The sequence below is a fragment of the Muntiacus reevesi genome, chromosome 1 (assembly GCF_963930625.1).
Source record: "Muntiacus reevesi chromosome 1, mMunRee1.1, whole genome shotgun sequence".
Taxonomy (NCBI): Eukaryota; Metazoa; Chordata; class Mammalia; order Artiodactyla; family Cervidae; genus Muntiacus; species Muntiacus reevesi.
Window position 1 is genome coordinate 139,877,753 of NC_089249.1, and position 21,683 is coordinate 139,899,435.

Genomic DNA, 21,683 nt, shown 5'->3' on the forward strand with positions numbered 1-21,683 from the left:
ATGGCTTTTACAGGATGTTCTGGGAACACAACTTCCCATAGCCTTGATGAATCGCTTCATGACAGATGCAGCTTTAATGAACAGTCACAGGACCCTGCCAGGATACAGTAGACAGGGCAGATGTACCGCTGTTCTGTGACAGGTGACAAAGGGTGGCATTTGTGCAAGCTAATATACCCAGTTAACAATTGTGTACGTTCTTAGAAGAGATAGAAATCAGCCTAGGGAGTCAGCCACAAAGCATTTTCTGTATTTAGAGGAGGTCCTAGGATAATATATATCAGTAGAATGATAGAACTCCCAGTTACACATTTTGTGGGGTTAATATCATTACCTTGACAACGCCTAAGTTTCATGACTCACATTTGGATTCACTTCAAATGTTAAGAGTATTTAAATCAGAATTATTAAAACTTAAGCTTTGTGTGTGTGTGTTAGTTGCTCAGCCATGTCTGACTCTCTGCGACCCCATGGACTGCAGCCCGCCAGGCTCCTCTGTCCATGGAATTCTCCAGGTGAGAATACTGGAGTGGGTTGCCATTTCCTTTTCCAGGGGATCTTCCTGACCCAGGGATCAAACCTGGGTCTCCCACATTGCAGATAGAGTCTAAGCTTAAGCTGAAAGGGCCTTAAAGACAGATCATTGTTCGTTGTATGTTCAGGGCCTTGAGCAGATGATCTCATTTAGTTCTCATGCTGCTCATTTGGTTTTATTACCTTTTCATATGTGGGGAAACTGAGGCCTGTCCCTCCTGTGTCTACCTCTGCATATCAGTCACCTTCCTCTAGGGATCGCTAGGGCATGTGCCTGTATAAATTGTATTGCTAATTTGAAAGCATGCACTCTTAACACCTATGCATCAGACAGATGGGTAGAAAATGTATAGGTACGAGGGGGTGATTAGACAAAACACATTGGCCAACAGATTGACTTCTACTCGTTATGTGCCAGGAAGTTTTCTACCTAATTCTTCGTTTGATAATTAACACCAACCCTAGGAGACTGTTAACCCATTTACAGAAAATGGGTGCAGACTGAGTGTGATGAAAGAAAGTCTCCCAAACACCTGTAAGCAGTAGGGCCAGGACTCACAAGCCTGTTCTCCTATTCCGCGGCCTGTGGGTGGAGGAGCCTCCTGCGGAGTCCTGCTCTGGAGGCCCAGGGTGGGGCCAACGTTGGTGGCTATTAATGGCACTGTTGGAAGTTGTGCAAAAGGTCATGGTTTATATTTTGGCCCCAGGCTGTTCCTGGAGGGAGACACAGCAGGTTGCTGTTCAGAGAATAAGAGGATTGTCTCCTGTGGCCCAGGAAGTGCCCCCGCTGTGTTAGGCCAAGTAGCTTTTTGTTCCTCTGGAGGCCTGACAGGCCCAGGCCCTGAAGAGGAAGAGGCGTGAGCTGCTGGGGCCCCTTTGCTGTTGTCCCACCCGAGCCGTGTTGTGTGCGCGCCCCCCCCCCCCGCCCCGCCCCAACAGAGGACTCAGACCCGCATCACTGCAGCCCCAGTGAGGGTCTCACTAACCTCCCGCTTCCTCCTTCAGGGCGAGCACCTTGGGAGAGGCACGCGGACACACATCTACTCTGGGACCCTCACGGATTACAAGGATGACGAAGGAACTTCTGAAGAGAAGAGAATAAAAGTCATCCTGAAGGTCTTAGACCCCAGCCATAGGGACATTTCTCTGGCAAGTGTCATCCTCATGGCCTCACCCTCTCCCCTCCCCCATCTCTGGAGCCAGTGGAGCACAGTGGGCAGAGAGGAACCTTCGCCCATTCTGGCCTTGTTTTCTAGTCAAGCTTCCTTTCTTCAAATAGAATCTTAGATTAACATGGCATATGAAACAAGTGAGGGAGGAGTACAGATAAGCTGGGTTGAGCACTCCCCCCCACCTTGGCCTGTCCCTCTCTGTCTGTCCCACTCTCTCCCGTGTCCTTCCTAGAGGTCCACGTGGCGACCGTGGAGCCTTGGATTAGCTGAGTGATCTCAGAATCCCTGATGCAGCCCAGGCTGTCACTCAGTGTCTGGAAAAGTAAAGCCCAGAGGAGTAAAATGACTGATCCACAATCCCACATCCTGTTAGAGAGTGACAAAGCCGAGTTTTGACAAACATCTGCTGCCTTGGCTCCCCTTTTATTCTAATGTAGTGTCAAACATTGTTATTTCCCAACATTTGAAGGAAGAAGCAGTGGACATGAGGAAGTTGCCAGCCAACCTATCCCACCAGCCCAGCACTGTGTCCTATGGGGTTTGCTACTTAAGTCCTATGTCCCAGCCAGATGGGGTTTGCTACCTAAGTCCTATGTTCCAGCCAGATGACCCTCACAGCAGAGGCTTGGCAGTGCCTCCGGGCAGTTGAGGCCAGGCCTTGGGGTGAGGACAGTGGTGAGCTTCCCTGGGATCCACTGCCTTCCCTCTCGGCTGAGCCACTTTAGGATCAGACCAGTGGAGGCCTGCCCTTGACATGTCTTTGTCCTGTTCTCCCACAGGCCTTCTTTGAGGCAGCCAGCATGATGAGGCAGGTTTCCCATAAACACATCGTGTACCTCTATGGGGTTTGTGTCCGAGACGTGGAGAGTAAGTGTGTCTTTTTGGAAGGGGAGGGTGGCCCTACCCGGGTAGCATGGCTGCTGTGAAGATGACTGGGAGCTGACATCTGCTTCATGTTGCCCAGGCTTCTTGCTTTTCTTTTTGTAGTCAAGGAATGCAAAACACTGAGCAGGTCGCTTGCTTAAGCTAGTAGTGGACATGGAACTAAATCGCATTTGTTTTTCATTGATTTCTTGAATGTTTACTTCTGGCAAGCACTGGGTCCCACACTAGAAGTGGGGAGTGGGTGGGCTGAGTTCATTGCTCAGAGAGTCAGAGTAGGAGCGTCAGGCAGGGCTTGAACCCAAGCCTGTCCGACTCTGGAGCACTGTGCCACTTGCACTGTCAAGCTCAGTACCAGTCATTAAACCGGGCTCTCGTGAGGGAATCAGGGAGGGTGCTGTCCCTGATGGACGTCAGGTTGCAGATGTGGCTGCTTTTGTGCTTGTAGATATCATGGTGGAAGAATTTGTGGAAGGGGGACCCCTGGATCTCTTCATGCACCGGAAAAGTGATGTCCTCACCACACCCTGGAAGTTTAAAGTTGCCAAACAGCTGGCCAGCGCCCTGAGTTACTTGGTAAGTATGTTCTGATGTCTGTGGTCTCAACCAAGAACCAGAATGTCCTAGTAGGGGAGGCAGGAAGGAGGTACTGACCCAGCAGACTGGGGGGCCCGGGCTCTGTGCCTTTAAACAGGTGTGCCTGGTGCTTAGTGAAAACCATCATCTTGGGCTGTTCTGTGAGCTTATGTATGGATCCTGCTTAGAGGGAGATTTTATCCCTTCAGAAGACTGACTTGGGTACTGCATTGTATGGTGAGAGTAGAAATATTACAGTACTTGCTGAATGATTGAATGAATCTGTTAGGATCAACAGTAGCTCACATTTATTGAATGCTTACCATGCTTCAGCTGTGCATGTGTTTTAGACTCTCACCACTTTAATTCTCACAAAAGCCTTATGAGGCCTGCATGCCCGCCACCCCCACCCCCACCCCCCATCATCCCTGTTTCCCTGATGAGGGAAATAGAGCAGAGGGATGTTATAGAACGTGCCCGAGTCGCACAGATCAGTGGGAGCTCTTGGCTGCCCGGGTCTGGCTGGGGCTGGGGGACTGTGGGTTACGACCTGAGGGCTGGAAACAGGAGGGGGTTTGGGAAGGAGGGTAGCAACACTGTCATTTTTGCTGAGTCAGCTTTTTCACTCCGCAGGAGGATAAAGACCTGGTCCACGGAAACGTGTGCACCAAAAACCTCCTTCTGGCCCGTGAGGGCATCGACAGTGAGTGCGGCCCCTTCATCAAGCTCAGCGACCCTGGCATCCCCATCACTGTGCTCTCCAGACAAGGTGCGTTCCCCCACTCCCCCCACAAGCAGGTCCAGGCCAGCAGGGGAGGGGACTGGGCTGGGGTTCTGTCTCCTTTTAGAAAGCATACTTCTGCAAAAGGTGTCTGCTGCTCCTGTCCAGCCCTTGGGGGCAGAGGAAATGCTGTGTGGGGGAGGGTTGGTCTTTGACCTCAAGGAGCTGACTGTGCAGAAGAAGAAACAACTTGGCCAGGGCACGTTCGGTCCTTGTGATGAAGGAGCTTGTTTGAGGTGCTGGAGTAGCACCTTGCTCAGAGGGAGGCTGTGGGCCCTGGGTGATCAGAGAGAGGTCAGGAGGAATGGGCCCTGGGTCCTCCCTGTGTTCCTTTTGAAATCCCCTGTAGCGAGTGAGCACTTTGGGGAGGTGCCTTAGCATTGCTGAGGCATCTTGTCTTTGAATGAGTCACCCTGAGCTGACGACTCCAGAGGAGTGGGCAGACCCAGCAGCTGAAACACCACGCAGCGCCGCACGGCTCGTGCTCTGCCTGTAGGCCACACATAGGGTCCCAGAGCGCCCCGCTTGCCATGGCCTGTGGTCTTCAGCACTGAGAGTTTTGCTCAGTCATTCAATCAAGGAATGGACTGAGTTTGGAAACAAACCAGGATGAAGAACAGGCCTCACAAATTAAGACCCAAATCATCCACTCTTTGGAAGGGGAGCAGGGACCATCCTTCGGTACGTTTTGACGCTTACTATCTGGCCATCATCCAGCAGTCCTGAGACAGACCCAGCCCTGAACCTGTTGGGGGTCCTATTCTCAGCAAGGGTCTGAGACACAGACACTGGTGACTCTAGAACAAGTAGAGAAGCCTGGGGATGCTGCGAGAGGGGCCAATAAAATGCTGTGAACATTCAGAGGAGAGAGACGACATCCGGGGGGCCCAGAGAGTGATTCAGCAAGGAGGTGGGTTTCATCTGGGCCTTACAGGCCAGTGAGGTGAGCCAGCAGCAAGGAGACAGTAGGTACACAGTCCTAGGGCCAGCCTGCACTTGTCTGTCAGGAGGATGGGCATGAGAAGGCGGGAAGAAGGACCAGCAAGCCTGCGCATCACTGCCCAGCTCAGTGGCTTCCTGCTTGTTTCCATCAGGAGCTGAGATGCTGCTCCAGGAGGCCACTGAGCTTGTTGAGGGCCGTTTCTGTGGACGTGGTTCTAAACCACTCACTGGTCTTCTTCAGCAGCTGGGTGCAAGAGATGTGTGACTTCTTTTGTTCTTTCTCAAATGAAAGAAAGCCCACGTTAAAGAAGTATGACATTGGATGGTGCAGATATGGGGGGAAGGGGAGGTTAGCCTGTGCCCACTCTGCATGTGTCGGCCTCTTCTCCCTGGCCTTCCCTCTCTTAACCCTTTGTCCATGTGACCTCCTCCACTCGGGGGTGCTTTGCTGTTTTTGAAGCCAAAGCTTCAGAAGATGGGCTCCCACACCTTCCTGGGGAGTCTGTGTTAAACAGACACATCTGCAGGCCCTGTCTCAGACAGGTGCATCAGAAGGGCCAGGGCTGAGGGGCCTGGAAAACTGCCCTTTTAACAAGCTTTCCACAGGCCCAGTGCAGCCACGGCCCATGTTTGGAAAACACTGCTTGAAGGCCTTTTTTTGTTAACTTCCAGTTCTTGCTCCAGTGGCAGTGATACACTCCCCAGGTATTGCAGACACTGATCTGTGAACACCTCTTGGCTTTTCCAGAGTGCATAGAACGAATCCCCTGGATCGCTCCTGAGTGTGTTGAAGACTCCAAGAACCTGAGTGTGGCTGCTGACAAGTGGAGCTTTGGAACCACACTCTGGGAAATCTGCTACAATGGCGAGATCCCTTTGAAAGACAAGACGCTGATTGAGGTGAGCAGCTGCTTTCCAGTTGGGAGCTGAGTGAGGGCCCCTTGAACACTCAGGGGCATCTCAGGAATTATCAGGGAACTTCACACTGTGGGAGGAGACAGGCACGGGTTTGACTATCCTCCATAGGCTTACTGGCAGTGTAACCTCACACATGTTAGTTTCCTTGGGCCTGGATTCATCATCTATGAAACGGGGATAAAGAATACCTACTTTGCAGGGTTGTTATGACAATTAAGCAAATAATGCACATAGAGTGCCAGGTATACAATACGAGCTCAGTAGCTGGTTCTAGCATCTCAAGATTAACACATAAGTATTTATTGAGTCCCTCCTGTGTACGAAGCATTGTCCTAAGTTGAAGCTGGGGGTTTACGATGAAAGAGACACAGGCCTTACCTGCCCTTAGTGACCTTAGGGTCTAGAAGGAGAGGTGGGCTAAAATAGCAGTAAGGATCTGAAACCATCACCCAGAGAGCCATGCGTGTTGGGTGGGGTAGTGTCATTACCCTTGTTTTACAGGTCAGGTAACCGAGATGCAGGTGGCTCACGGCCTGGGGTATTCAGCTAGGCTGCACAGCTTCAAGGCTAACTCTTGCTTGTTCACTTGCAGAAAGCTCGTAGAGCTTTCTAACTCTAAAGGGATACTGCAGTAGCAGTTACAGTGAAGGACCACTGATCCTGACTCACTGACTTGCTTTCTGGAATGTGCCTTGTGTGTTTAGCGGGGCAGGCATCACTTGTAGCTGGGAGGGAATGATCAAAGTCCAGGGGAAGGTGGCATTTCAGTCATCTACAGGAAGCAGTAAGTGGTTCCATTTGCCTGGAGTGTGGCGAGGAATGACAGGTGAACAGGTGGGAAGGGTTGTTTGAGGTCAGGTTTTGTAGAGGCCCTGTATGCCAGGGGTGATGTGGGACGGTGAAGGGCTTGGAGGCCAGCCGTGGCACGGTGCGCTTGGCCGGTGGTTGGATGGGCAGGCTGCAGAGAGGACAGGGCAGCGAGTCCCCTGCGGCGCTCAGAGGTGAGAGCCCGACCCAGGGAGTGGCAGTGGGGAGGCAGCGTGGAGGGCGTGCTTGGAGGAGACACCGAAGAGCCTGAAGAACCTCTAACCAGTCAATCTTCTGACAGATGAACCTGGTGCAAGACTTGGGCAAGAGGAGTTAAGCTAAAACCCATGGAGGAATCAGCACCTGTATAGATCTGCTATTTGGAATTTTCAGCCAGGACTTTAGGGAGGAATTTTATTTTTAACTTCCTTGGAAACAAAACAGCATACCATTTGCTGTCAGTACTTTTTGAGCACCTTGTGTTTACCCAGGGCTGAGCAGAATATGGAGATAGGGTAAGCAAAGGTCTGCACTGGCACCTAGAAGAGTGAGAGATACTTCAAGGCAGGGGCAGCCATCAGCTCCTTAATTCTCTTCCTTTCCTCCTCTCCTCTGGGGCCTAACTCCCCACCCCTGCACCAGGATCCACAGGGACCACAAGAGAAACCAGTACCCTTGAGATTCAGCTACAGACCAGAATCTGGAGTGTAGTAAATTCACTGAATTTTTTTTAATGATTTAAGACAGCCCTCAGATTGGGAGAAAATAATAGCAAATGAAGAAACAGACAAAGGATTAATCTCAAAAATATACAAGCAACTCCTGAAGCTCAATTCCAGAAAAATAAATGACCCAATCAAAAAATGGGCCAAAGAACTAAACAGACATTTCTCCAAAGAAGACATACAGATGGCTAACAAACACATGAAAAGATGCTCAACACCACTCATTATCAGAGCAATGCAAATCAAAACCACAATGAGGTACCATTACACGCCAGTCAGGATGGCTGCTATCTAAAAGTCTACAAGCAATAAATGCTGGAGAGGGTGTGGAGAAAAGGGAACCCTCTTACACTGTTGGTGGGAATGCAAACTAGTACAGCCACTATGGAAAACAGTGTGGAGATTTCTTAAAAAACTGGAAATAGAACTGCCATATGACCCAGCAATACCACTTCTGGGCATACACACCAAGGAAACCAGATCTGAAAGAGACATGTGCACCCCAGTGTTCATCGCAGCACTGTTTATAATAGCCAGGACATGGAAGTTACCTAGATGTCCATCAGCAGATGAATGGATAAGGAAGCTGTGGTACATATACACCATGGAATATTACTCAGCCGTTAAAAAGAATTCATTTGAATCAGTTCTAATGAGATGGATGAAACTGGAGCCCATTATACAGAGTGAAGTAAGCCAGAAAGATAAAGAACATTACAGCATACTAACACATATATTCGGAATTTAGAAAGATGGTAATGATAACCCTATATGCAAAACAGAAAAAGAGACACAGAAGTACAAAACAGACTTGAATTCTGTGGGAGAAGGTGAGGGTGGGATGTTTCGAAAGAACAGCATGTATATTATCTATGGTGAAACAGATCACCAGCCCAGGTGGGATGCATGAGACAAGGGCTCGGGCCTGGTGCACTAGGAAGACCCAGAGGAATCGGGTGGAGAGGGAGGTGGGAGGGGGAATACGTGTAACTCTATGGCTGATTAATATCAATGTATGACAAAACCCACTGAAATGTTGTGAAGTAATTAGCCTCCAACCAATAAAAATAAATTAAAATAAATAAATCAGTCATTTGTTTCAGAATTTTAAAGTAGTAACCACTTGATGAGAATTTGGAAAATAGAGAAAACTATTTTTAAAAAAGAAAATATTAATCACTGTATTCCAGTCACCCTTGATTAATATTTAACACTTTGGCATATTGTCTTCCAATCTGTTTGTATTATTTTTTAAATAAAATTGGAACCATGCTAAATCATTATTTTTTCAGTTAATGTTGTAATTTCCTATATGATTAAATTGATGTAAGAGTTCATTGTTTCATTAAATTCTAATTTATTTCACTAAAATTAGATACTTGGCATTGAGGTTGTTTTCATATTTGTAATGTTCTGTTTAATTCTGCAGGGAATATCTTTAAACATAAATCTTTGTTTATATCTGACTTATTTCTGAGTCATTCAGTAGTTGCAGTTAATGAGTCAAAAGAGTTCGAAGAATCTGAAGATTTCTACACATGTTGCCAAGTCATATTCCAGAAGGTTGCATGACTTTGCAGGAATACAGCTTATTTGGGATTGGGTAGGATATACTGTGTATTTTCCTTGAATTCAGACTATTTTTGTATCAGGATTAAGATTTTCCACAGTTGTTAAAAAAAAAAAAAAAAGGCAACAGTAGCACTCATGTTTATGAAGTCTACCCTTAAGCAGAGCTGTTGGGAATTAAATTAGGGATTGTTAGGTAACTCTTTCTGACCTGGGGTTAAAAGGTTTGTGGGTGGTTCCTTTGGTTTCTTCAACGTGGTCCTCTTCTTTGCAGAAAGAGAGATTCTATGAAAGCCGGTGCAGGCCAGTGACCCCGTCTTGTAAGGAGCTAGCTGACCTGATGACCCGCTGCATGAACTACGACCCCAACCAGAGACCCTTCTTCCGAGCCATCATGAGAGACATCAATAAGCTGGAGGAGCAGAGTAAGACTGCCTTAAGTTGTTTAACCAAGACCATCCAGGGCCCGGGGAAGGGGGTGACAACTTGGAGCCTGGAGGGGCATTCACTTCTTTTTTAACATGTTTTCTCTCTTCTGTTAGATCCAGACATTGTATCAGAAAAAAAGCCAACAACTGAAGTGGATCCCACACATTTTGAAAAGCGGTTCTTAAAGAGGATCCGTGACTTGGGAGAGGCAAGTTACACTGCTGACCGTTCACCTCTCTGGACATCTAGAGTCATTCTCCATTCTCTCTCTTTCAGGTCAAAGTTTATAAGAGAAAGCATCTTCCAGTGTTTTCTCAGGGATCATGTGTTTCTCCATTTGACAAAGAGTGGCAGCATGCACATGTCTTCCTGTTCATGCACACAGGACGTTGGTCAGCTCCCTCAGGAGCTGCCTCTGTCCCTTTTTTTTTTTTTTTAAATGAGGGACAGAATATAAAGGAAGAGGCATGGGGGATGGGTATAGATATGGTGGAAATAGAACAATCCCTGCCTCTGACTTTTTTGGGAATATGTATCCTGTGAGGCTGCTTAAATGAGCGGTGGATTTACTTCACAGAACACTGAAATAGAATGCTAGCTTTTCTTCTGGACCTTGAATAGTTCCCTAACAGTAAATGTGACTAGAGAAGCTACTGGATTTGCATCTTCATACAGCTTTCCTGTAGTTTATAAAGACTGTCCCATCTTGGGTACCCGCCCTGTGCCAAGGCCGGGTGCTGGCACTCTGCAATCACAGTGGTCCCGCTTCCTCACAGCATCCCTGGGTTTAGTACCAGTGTGCATGCTGAGCACCTCCGGAGCCAGCTCGGAAGACTGGGTGACCAGGCCCACCTCACTAGTAGGTGGCTGAGCTGGGATCTAATCCCCGTCTTCTAAAGACTCCTCATGCCTTGCCCTTTGTAGCCACATTGTGGTGCCGCCTGTAGCGTGGACCCAGTGCTGTCAAAGAATGCCATGGTGGTACCACCTGACACCTCCATTTCCTTGTGAGTTACACTTTCATGGAAACAGGGTTGATGTGTTGGTTCACCAGTCACCGGAGCCTTTTCTTGTCTTAGCGCAGTAATAGAAGAAGGGATGGCATGTTAGCCAAGTGGGGAAGGGCGCAGGGAGGAGGAAGAAGCCAAGTAGGAGCTTGTTACCTGCAGGGTCAGGCTGTGTGTGCCCTCCCCAGCCTCCAGAGGAACAAGCCTCATCTTTGAGTGTGTCCTGCTGGCCCAAGCTGAGGCATCTCTGATCAAGCATGTGCATCTTTCCCGCCAGGGCCACTTTGGGAAAGTCGAGCTCTGCAGGTATGACCCTGAGGGGGACAATACAGGGGAGCAGGTGGCTGTCAAATCCCTGAAGCCCGAGAGTGGAGGGAACCACATCGCTGATCTGAAGAAGGAGATTGAAATCTTAAGAAACCTTTACCATGAGAACATCGTGAAATATAAAGGCATCTGCACAGAAGACGGTATGTTATGCAAAGTGTGGTTCATTTAAAGACTAAGTGGCTGTCTGGGGTCACATAAAGGCTAGTGCCGAGCAGGCCATGCCCTCGGCCTCATCTGGGCTGCCTGAATGCTAGTTGACAACTTGGAGCTCTAGGACCTCCAAGCCGTACGCACCGTCAGATCCCTCAGCAGCTGCAGAGCTTCCGAGAAGACTACCCAGCCTGCCTCCTAGGCAGGGATGATTCCAGCATTATTTTCTCTAGGTGGCTACTACACCCACACTGGGGATTAGATTTCCCCTGTCCCAATACTCAGCACACTAGGCCAGATGAAACTGACACCCACCCCTCTCCTTTACCTGCTTTTCTGACCCAACACTAGGCAGGGCATTTAGTTTTCTAGTTGTATAAATCAAAGTGGCAAGTAGTGTTCACTATTAAGTGTATCTTTTTTACAAACCACTACAGCATTCATGTTATTGTACTTTAATTTTGTAGTGAAAATGATGTGGCTCATGATTTTTAAAAATCATTTGCCGAGTGCTTTGCAGAACACTATGTTGTCTGAGTGAGTGGTGACGACCCTAGGGGAGGTACCCAGGTCACTCATGAGGATCCCAGGTCTCTGGAACCTCTGGGGTTAAGCAGCTTGCCTGTGGTTTCAGGGTCAATGCTGAAGTCGGTTCAGGTCTTCTGTCCCCAGATCCTGTGCCCTTTACTCTTCCTTCATTTGACTGTCTTGTACTGATGGGCTAGATTGAAGGCAGGAGAAGAGGGCGACAGAGGGTGAGATGGTTGGATGGCAGCACTGATTCAATGGACATGAACTTGGACAAACTCTGGGAGATAGTGAGGGGCAGGGAAGCCTGATGCGTTGCAGTCCATGGGGTTGTAACGAGTCGGACACAACTTGGCAACTGAACAACAGCTAATGGTTTTTTCCCCCCCAAACAGGTGGAAATGGTATTAAGCTCATCATGGAGTTTCTGCCTTCAGGGAGCCTTAAGGAATATCTTCCAAAGAATAAGAACAAAATTAACCTCAAACAGCAGCTAAAATATGCTGTTCAGATTTGCAAGGTAAAAAGGGAAAAAAGAAAAAACCTGGTAAAAAATTAAAACTCAGGCACTCTGTCCTGCGTAATTGGTTTGTAATTAGGCTGCAAGTGGGAAACTTTCCGATAATTATACTGAGTTTATTTTGTTCTGCTTGATGTGGATTGAAATTAGCCTCTACTAAGAAAGTGATGGTTTCTTTAATATGTATTTCTTTGAATCAAGTTGGTCTTACTATTCTTGCATAAAAGTAAAAACAACAAAAAAAGTGATACATGAATGAAATGACAGTTGTATCTCTGTTTGTGTTACGAGATGGCAGATACAAAGTCCAGTCTGATCTGATCTCAGCAGCACACTCTGCCTTTATTTCTCTCCCTCAGGGGATGGACTATCTGGGTTCTCGGCAATATGTTCACCGGGACTTAGCAGCAAGAAACGTCCTTGTTGAGAGTGAACACCAAGTGAAAATTGGGGACTTTGGTCTGACCAAAGCCATCGAGACTGATAAGGAGTACTACACAGTCAAGGACGACAGGGACAGCCCTGTGTTTTGGTAAGTGAATCACACAGGTTTCCTCAGTGCTTCAGAGGGCTTCCCCTGTTCTGATAGGTCCTTTTTAGATATGTTAAATTCTCTTACTAGTCCAGATTAGAAGAGACTTAGATCATTTGGAATTGACTAATTTTTGCCTTCAAGAAACACTTCTTAAGCCGTTTCACTGAAAGCCACATACACGGCAATGTCTGAGCTTCATTGACAACATCTTCCAACGAAGAAATCTAACAGCACTCAGCATCTCTGTCTTCCCTTGAGAAGGCATTCCTCTGACACAGTTCTTAAAACCGTTAGCAGCCAGTGTAGTCACAGCCATGCAGAGGAAGCCTAGAGGGCAAGTATGAGGTGACGAGGAGGCTTTGGCAGATTCAGGGAGAACTCGGACAGAGCAGAGGAATATCCATGAGAGGTTTGGCTATCTTCTCATGAATCGCCAGTGTCCTGGTTGGAAGGCCACATCCCGCCTTCGACCCCTCTGTCTGGAACACTGTCCACGGGGGAAGCTGCCAAGTCTCCACTCTGCCCTGTCCTGCAGAACTGACCAGCCCTGCAAGGTGCATCCTATGGGCAGAGGTGGGTCTCTCCCACCCAAGGACCCCAAACCTCCATTTATTCATTGCATATTCATTGGATAAGTGAATTCATTTATTCAAAGGAATACCTATGAAGCCCCTGCTTTGTGCCAGGTACTAGAGATTCGAGGGTAAATAAGATGACCAAATTTAGAATTTAATGGGTGAGGCAGCTAGTTTCATGGTGCCATAACCATAGAAGCGTTCGGGCTTGCTTTTCTGGAAGTTCTGTTAGGCTAAGTCCTTAAAAGATTCCTGGAGGGTTGTAAAGATGGGTAGAAGGCATGTGTGTGATGGCAAGAGTGAGACAGAGCAGTGGCTGGCCCAGGAACTGGAATCAGCTCAACGTGTCTGGATGATGAAAGGTCTCTGCAGTTGCTAAGGCAGTGCCCTAGACACTTGAGTTTTGGAGCTGGGGTTTTGGGGTGCTTTTGGGAGGATTAAGGATGGGGGCTTCTGTTTAAAAAGATCACTGTGGGAAGGAGAGGAGCAAGATTGGAGCCCGGAGTCTGATTTGGCCGGGGGCAGTGATGGCATGAACTAGGGCTGTGATTTGGACAGTGATGGTGGGGTTTAGGAGCAGTGAGTAGGTTTGAGAAGTATTTCTGAGACCAGATATGGGAATGCCTCAATTTCTGGCTCAGGCAATGGATAACATTCACCAAAAGAGCAGATACTGTAAGAGGAGCGGGCACTTGGGTCACTACTCACTCACTGTGAGCTTGCAGGCAGGTAAAATCTGGGCCTGTGGTCGTCGCCTCCTCCCACACCCCTCCCCAGGGAGAGCCTGTGCTGTGTGAACGGAGGGCCCACGGGGATCTTGTTCACACCAGGTGTGCGCCAGGGCAGCCTGTGTGTGACTAATATACAATATACACTGCGTGTCTTCGAATGTTATATTCTAAGACAAGTCAGCTCCCTGGGCTGAGTTACTCTAATGTTTTTTGGTATGTCCTTCCCAGGAAATGAAGTTTCATGTTCTGCTGTCTTTCAGGTATGCTCCAGAATGTTTAATTCAGTGTAAGTTTTATATCGCCTCTGATGTCTGGTCTTTCGGAGTGACTCTGCATGAGCTGCTTACTTACTGTGATTCAGATTCCAGTCCCATGACCGTAAGTCATCCTTGTCCTTTGCTTGAATCTGGCCCCCAATGAAAATGTGTCCATCCCTCTGCTTTGTAAGTTTTGTTCATAAAGAATCGGTCAGTGTGTTGTAATGGAAAGGAAAACTGTCTTGGACCTTCACTTTAAGTTACTAAGGAGAAAAGCCTGTTTGTTTTCATTTCCAATCCTAGAAATTCTACCTTAACCTCTCTGGAGTTTATATAAATATGTGCAAAAATGAAAATATTTCGTTTGATTTTATTTTTCATAGTTGTTCCTGAAAATGATAGGCCCAACTCATGGCCAGATGACGGTAACAAGACTCGTGAATACATTAAAAGAAGGAAAACGCTTGCCGTGTCCACCTAACTGTCCAGATGAGGTATTTATGGGCCATTTCACAGTAATAAAACTGTTTTCACTGCTTGCGTCTTAAAATAGTTTTCTGACGCTGAATTTCGGATATCTGAGAAAACCATCTTTGGGGCAAAATGACCAAAGGAAGAGATTCCCTTCAATAGTAGGGTTACCTCAGTGAGCACCTGAAAGGAGCATATTTTGGTGTTACCTTATTGTGACAGTCAGTTTTCTGTATTTCTAACTGAACTGCTTTACGACTAATTCTTTAGACTATTTAAGTACACTGAATAGTATGTATGAACCAAAGGATGAAGCAGCCAGTAAGGAAATTTGTAGTCTAAACTGAGCTATAACGTCACCCTTAAATTGGCTTACAGTAATTTGTGACCTGGTTTTTTTGCAAGGTCAGTTAAGGCATGAGCTTCTCAAATAATAAAATATGAATAATATTAATATTTAATACTTACAGATGTACTTACACATTTTCTATATTTTAAGTTATTCAAATACTTGTTTTATCTTATGACTTAAGGAAACTCATTCACATTTTCAAAATTATGTTCTTCCTCTTGATGTTTCTATACTTAAAAAAAAAAAAAAAGCTCCTAAACATTTTTACTGTTTTTTTTTTATAGGTTTATCAACATATGCGAAAGTGTTGGGACTTTCAGCCATCTAGTCGGACAACCTTTCAGAACCTTATCGAAGGATTTGAAGCACTTCTAAGAAGCATGAGTAACATTTAAATTCTAATGTGTATCAAGTCCTCCTACCCCCAACCAGTACCCAAGCCATTTAAAAAAATGTGTTACTGGAAAAAGTTTGTATTCTCTCTAAAAAGATACCAGGGTACGTATCCACATATAAGGCGCACTATGGTGCTTATATGTATAAGTACTTCCTCTTTAAATCCGATACCAGTAACACAGTGACAACCAAAATGTTAGAAAGCACTTAAGCACTCCTCCTTTTGGAAAGAATATATCACTGTTTGGCTAGTTTACCATCACAGTTGAGTACCAGAATGGGATTTCTCAAAACAAGAGGAGCTGACCAGTCTCAAGATGATTGCTTTTTCTTAGCTGCCAGTTGATATGAAATATTTTTCTGGCATATAAAGATAAGGATTGATGAATTTAGCCAATACTCTACTATGCCCTCAAATTTCAATATCTATACCATGATAGATGAAACATTCTTGAAATATAGATACCAGTTAGTATACTATTGTCTCTATACAAAGATGAGTGTATTCCTGTCAACAGTAGGACATGAACTTTGAGTTGTTTCTGCAGTGGCTTAGCTCCTGTCCCCTTGGTGACGAGCGGTACCCGTGTTTGAGAAGACGGGTCGTACGTACCTGGAGGGGCAGCTGTGGAATAGATACTTTGCTGCATGACGTTAATTCTCGAGAACTAAACCTGTGCCAGTGCTTCCCTCAACAGTATACCTTTAATCAGAACCGAGGCCAAGAACCTGGATACATGCTTTTCAGAAATGTCAGTGTATATCATTTTGTAACTCTACCACTTTGGGGCAGGCTGTTCCAGCATTGGTTCTGGATGCTGATTGCATATATACCACGTACATTGCACTGTTCTTAGAGTGTTTCAGTACTTAACCATCCATCTACAAGAGTCGATCACTATTTTGACCATCACCCTATGGCGCAAAACTTGAGAAAGACCCAGCCAGAAGACTATGGAGTTCAGGATCCACTAGGCGGTTCTCAGTTTGCCTGGAGACTGCTGGGTAATCAAAATGTCAAATCTGATTCAATGTGAACTGTAAATTTTTTTTGACCAAGAGTCTGCAAAACTTTTTGTCGATGCTATTATTTGTTTGATATCATTATTTTTCCCCCTTAAACCTGAAAAGATACTTGTGTATTGATTCAATGGCAACAATAAACTTGCCATTTAAATCTGTTCAGTAACCCTGCACCAATGTCTCTGTCTGTGTCAAACCTGTGGTCACTCTCTATGCACTTTGTTTACTCTTTATACAAATAAATATGTGGAGACTTCACATGCATATGCCTTTTAATATTAAGAGTTCATTTTCAAAGCATTACAAACAATTTGTTTACATAGAAAAATAACAGTATGGACTGGCGGGGAGAGCACGGGTATTGGTCCTTATACTAACACCACTTGAGTCACACTTATCTCTTGTGTCCCAATGGGGCACAGGCCAGTGTGGATGGCAGACCCACACCTGTTAACGCAAAGTACCTTTTAGTTCTTTCAACCTCTTTCTGCTTATATTTCTAAAATTTCCATCTCCCCTTTCTTCTGCTGTCATAGAGTTATGACAAAGCACTGAAGAGGCTTAATGCAACAGGAAAACAAGTGCAGAGCGTGGAGAACCCATTTTTCATCTGCTGAGTCAGAACTGAGTGATGCCCATCCTGATTGGTTATTTATAGGTCGTATACTTACTAGAAATTATCTTAGTTTAACTTTCTAGCTGTCATTTGCCAGTAGAAGTTAACATAAGCAATACATTACAAATCATAGATAGCAGTTTTAAACTTCTAAAACAGGAGCGATACCCTCTATTATAAAGTCCCTCAAATACAAGATACTTAAAGATCTGATTTCAAAAAGACTAGGATCACAGAGACCCCTCAATTCCACATCATGAATTAGTGTCTCATAACAATGAACAAGCTTAGACATTCTGGATAGCAAAAGGGTTTCTCATGCAATTTGAATACCCAGGTCTTCAGGAAATGGTGATGTCAAAAGTTATGTGCAATAAACAGTTCTTTTGAAAGGAACCTGGATAAAACTGGGTTAAACACCTGATAATTTTTCAGCCTAACACACTGTAACCAAATAAGAAACAAAGCAGAGAGTGAGGTATAGCTTATTATCTAAGAATGGTTATAAATACTGTTACCTCATAAGACCCCTTTAGAAATGGCAGAATTGACTGCTTTACTGTGGAAATAGGGCATTTGATGACCAAAACGTGTAAATTAATCATCACTATTCTACAAAACTTAGAAACCTACGTTTCTTGCCACTTACTTACAAATCTGTTGCAAAATTTAAGTCTTTTTGTAGGTGTAAAATAAAAGGATTAGGGAATTAATGGTATTAGATCAGGAGTCTGTGAACTTTATAAAGGGCCAGATAGTAAATATTTTAGGCTTTGCAGCTACTCAGCTCTGCCACTGTAGCACAAAAATTAGCCATAGATGATGTGTAAGTGAATAAGCATGGTTGTGTTTGAATAAAATTTTATGTATGGACACTGAAATATGAATTTCAAGTCATACTTTTTTTTTCCCTCCAAACATTTTTAAATGTAAACATCATTCTTAGCTTGCAGGCAGTACAAAAACAGGTGGAGGACTGAATTTGACCACAGGGAGCAGTTTGCCAACCCCTGAAATTATTACTAGATCACCAAAGCTACTTAAAAAAAATACCTTTTTCCCCCACAAGAGGTATTAGTGGTAAATAATATATAAGCGTAAAGCGTCTGTAGTGGTATATACCTTGGATGTCACCTCTGTGTTTGAGTTTGACAGTGCATGACTGGTATGGGGGGGTGATAATGAAGTTTGTACTTAGAGTATAACATTACCAGTCACTGCATTTTGTACTTGCACTCTAATTCTAGGAAAAGTTCTAAAAATTTGTGAATGAAATTACTTCCAGATAAAGTAAATTGAAATGTACATTGGCTTATCAGAAATTTATTCTAAGGCTCGGGAAACCAAGAATGTTTCCCATTTTATTGCTTCACACTTCTATATATGGTGTCAAAATTATTCCCAGTCCTAAACAAGGAATATTAGGATATGTTAATTTCTCCAATGGACTGTAATTTAATAGCACATTGATTAAGATTTATCTAATTCTAGTGGAACATGTCCTCAATTGATGTCTCTTATTGCTACTTACTTTTTTTATTTGGCAATTCTGCCTGCTGCACAACACAGTTCATTCTGGGAAGTTATAAACCCGTAATTTAAAGGATATGGCTAGTCTGAATGTAGTTAAGGCAGCGATGAACAGCAGAGATACTGCAAAGAACCTTATGAGTTTATAAGGAGAGAACTTAACTCAGTACACTCTCTTCTTTTTTAAGTAGGTTTCCATGTAATATGCTCCTGTGCCCTGAGAATGCTGGTCAACAAATTCCACTGAACCACCTTCTGGGGCAGAGACGAGATATGATGAGCCTCGCTTTTCATTTCTTAAAGATGACACCTATTAGAAAAAGAAACCAGAACTAATGCTAAAATCTAAATTAAAATCGGTTGATTTGTTAAAGATATTTATAAGAAAATCAATTCTAGTTGTGATTCGGTATAAAAACAGAATGGCACGATAAACAACAAAGTTGTAAAAAAACTATACAAAAGTTTCTATATCAAAGTCACGTGAGGAACTTTCGAAAAATACAAACCAGCTTCTTAATGCCCTCTTTCCCTGACTCCACATTTTCGGGAAAGAAAAAGTGACACTGTAGTTGCTTCTGCTGTTTGTATGTAGAATCAGAATACCAATATTCCTCTGAGGAAGGAGTGTGGCTAAGGAATTGAACTGCATATCAAATTAGATGTGAAGTTCATCTAGTAGTAAAAGACGTGACAAGAGAATAAACTAGTAGGTGCAAAAACTAGCAAATGATGTCAACAAAATAGCGCAATGAAACATTTCAGAGAACAACAGGAGCTCCAACTTTAGTTTACAGAATAATCACCTGGAAAGCTTGTTAAAATGCAAATTTCTGAGTTCTATCTCAGATAATTCTAATCCAGAAGTATTCATGATAAGGGCCAAAATTTTCCTCACAAGTAGTCACAGTATTCAATATGATAAATCCGATTATGTCTCACAACTCTATGACCACCTAATTCCTCTCACTTGTAGCTTTGATATTCTTTAGTAAGTTTGTTACACATAGTATTTAATACACAGCAATGTAGAAATCAGTATGGTACTGGCACAAAAACAAATATAGACCAATGAAACAAGATAGAAAGCCCAGAGGTAAACCCACACACTTATGGGTACCTTATCATTGATAAAGGAGACTTGAATAAACAATGGAGAAAAGACAATCTCTACAGTAACTGGTGGTAGGAAAACTGGACAACTGGGTGTAAAAAGAATAAAATTAGAACACTTCCTAATACCATACACAAAATAAACTCGAATTAAAGACCTAAATGTAAGTCCAGAAACTATAAAGCTCCTAAAGGAAAACATACGCAGAACACTCTGACATAAATCACAGCAAGATTCCTCCAGAGTAATGGAAATAAAAATAAACGGGACCCAATTAAACTTTAAAGCTTTTGCACAGCAAAGGAAACAATAAGGTGAAAAGACAACCCTCCGAATTGGGAGAAAATAATTGCAAATGAAACTGACAAAGGATTAATCACAAGCAGCTGATGCAGCTCAATACCAGAAACAAAACAACCCAATTAAAAAGTAGGCAGAAGACCTAAATAGGCATTTCTCCAAAGAAGACATACAGATGGCCAACAAACATGAAAAGATGCTCAACATTGCTCTTTATTAGAGAAATGCAAATCAAAACCACAATGAGTTATCACCTCAAACTGGTCAGAATGGCCGTCATCAAAAAAGCTACAAACAATAAATGCTGGAGAGGGTGTGGAGAAAAGGGAACCCTCCTACACTGTTGGTGGGAATGTAAATTGGTACAGCCACCACAGAGAACAGTACAGAGATTCCTTAAAAAACTAAGAATAAAATTACCATATGACCCAACAATCCCACTACTGGGCATATACCCTGAGGAAACCATAATTGAAAAAGGCACAAGCACCCCGGTGTTCACTGCAGCACTATTTACAATAGCCAGGATACAGAAGCAACCTAGATGTCCATCAACAGATGAATGGATAAAGCAGCTGTGGTACATACATACAATCGAATATTAGCCATAAAAAGGAACACAGCCGAGTCAGTTCTAATGAGACTGGATGAACCTAGAGCCTATTATACAAAGTAAATCAGAAACAGAAAAATATTGTATACCAATGCATATATATGGAAGCTAGATAGACGGTACTGATAAACCTATTTGCAGGGCAGCAATGGAGACACAGAGAGAACAGGCTTGTGGACACAGAGGGGAAGGAGACGGACGAATCGAGAGAGCAGCATTACCGTACGTGAAATAGAGAGCCAGTGGGGATTTGCCGTGTGACAGAAGGAGCTCGACCCAGTGCTCCGTGACAGTCGAGAAGGGTGGGGTGCGGGGGAAGGTGGGGGGGCTCAAGAGAGGGGGGACATGTGTATACCTGTGGCTGATTCATGTTGATGTATGGCAGAAACAATATTGTAAAGCAATTATTCTCCAATTAAAAACAAATTTAAAAAAATAATGTAGAAATGACTCATAAGGAAGGCTTTTGCAGAAGAGCTTTCTCACATTACAATTAAAATGAACAATAATGGCCACAACTTTTAAAACCAGATTCAACTTCAAAGGGGACAGAAAAGGAGTCTGTCTACCCTTCTAGATAAAGCCCTTCTCAATCACCCATGGTAATTCACCCAAGGTAAAGATGGCCAAGGAGGCTCTAGAGCCCTTCCTCCTCCCGTGGATACGCCAGATGTACACCTACATGTAGAACAATCCCTCTAAAACAGATCCAGAAGCTAGCTGAGCAGCTCTTACGTATTAAACAAGTGAGAAAATACGCAAATAGTAGGAAAGGCTGAGACATACTCTCGCCATACATCCCAACCCTGGCCCAGCACTGTATCAGGAGGACTCCCAGTTCTTAGCTTCTCTCTGAGCACTGACAGCTTCGGGCTCCGCCTCTAGTACTCTTAACTTGGAAGACTCCCTCTTGTACGGGTTCCCAGAATCCTTAGCCCTGGAAGTCAACAGGGCATGTGCTTATGAGATCCACAAAGCTATAGAAAATAAACATTCTTGATGGTCACAGCTCACTGTGACTAGCCCCTCTGGGCCAGGTGCAGAGGGAGCAGGTCCATTCCCTGTCCTCTCCCGGAAAAGGCTTATCCACATGTTTTAAAAGCTGCTGCCTAAGATCCAGCTCCTAATCTAGCAGGTGCTAGGGGTAACTGCAGTCTTCCCCAGAGACTGGGGAAGTTGAAGGACACCTCTCCCATCTCCTTCCAGCCCACTCCAATCACTAGCATCTCCCTGAAAGGAGTTTTTACATACTGTGCCCCAACTTTTATGTCTGACACCCAAGGAATAGTCCCTGGGTTAT

General features: G+C 44.6%; 2 protein-coding genes across 9 annotated transcripts in view; one reads left to right on the forward strand and one right to left on the reverse strand.

The window, feature by feature from the left end:
* Positions 1 to 16,468, forward strand: part of JAK1 (Janus kinase 1) — a 137,865-nt gene extending 121,397 nt beyond the window's left edge. For both annotated transcript variants that reach the window (XM_065911523.1, XM_065911532.1), the window contains exons 13-25: positions 1,540 to 1,683; positions 2,486 to 2,573; positions 3,037 to 3,164; positions 3,798 to 3,933; positions 5,636 to 5,787; positions 9,181 to 9,331; positions 9,449 to 9,543; positions 10,620 to 10,812; positions 11,746 to 11,870; positions 12,230 to 12,402; positions 13,972 to 14,089; positions 14,352 to 14,462; positions 15,076 to 16,468. In XM_065911523.1, coding sequence (XP_065767595.1) covers positions 1,540 to 1,683; positions 2,486 to 2,573; positions 3,037 to 3,164; positions 3,798 to 3,933; positions 5,636 to 5,787; positions 9,181 to 9,331; positions 9,449 to 9,543; positions 10,620 to 10,812; positions 11,746 to 11,870; positions 12,230 to 12,402; positions 13,972 to 14,089; positions 14,352 to 14,462; positions 15,076 to 15,186 — 1,725 coding nt within the window. In that variant the 3' untranslated portion in view covers positions 15,187 to 16,468. The remainder of the gene's footprint in view (positions 1 to 1,539; positions 1,684 to 2,485; positions 2,574 to 3,036; positions 3,165 to 3,797; positions 3,934 to 5,635; positions 5,788 to 9,180; positions 9,332 to 9,448; positions 9,544 to 10,619; positions 10,813 to 11,745; positions 11,871 to 12,229; positions 12,403 to 13,971; positions 14,090 to 14,351; positions 14,463 to 15,075) is intronic.
* Positions 16,465 to 21,683, reverse strand: part of RAVER2 (ribonucleoprotein, PTB binding 2) — a 126,969-nt gene continuing 121,750 nt past the window's right edge. For all 7 annotated transcript variants that reach the window (XM_065911589.1, XM_065911573.1, XM_065911555.1 and 4 more), the window contains exon 12: positions 16,465 to 18,666. In XM_065911589.1, the coding sequence (XP_065767661.1) occupies positions 18,520 to 18,666 (147 nt within the window). In that variant the 3' untranslated portion in view covers positions 16,465 to 18,519. The remainder of the gene's footprint in view (positions 18,667 to 21,683) is intronic.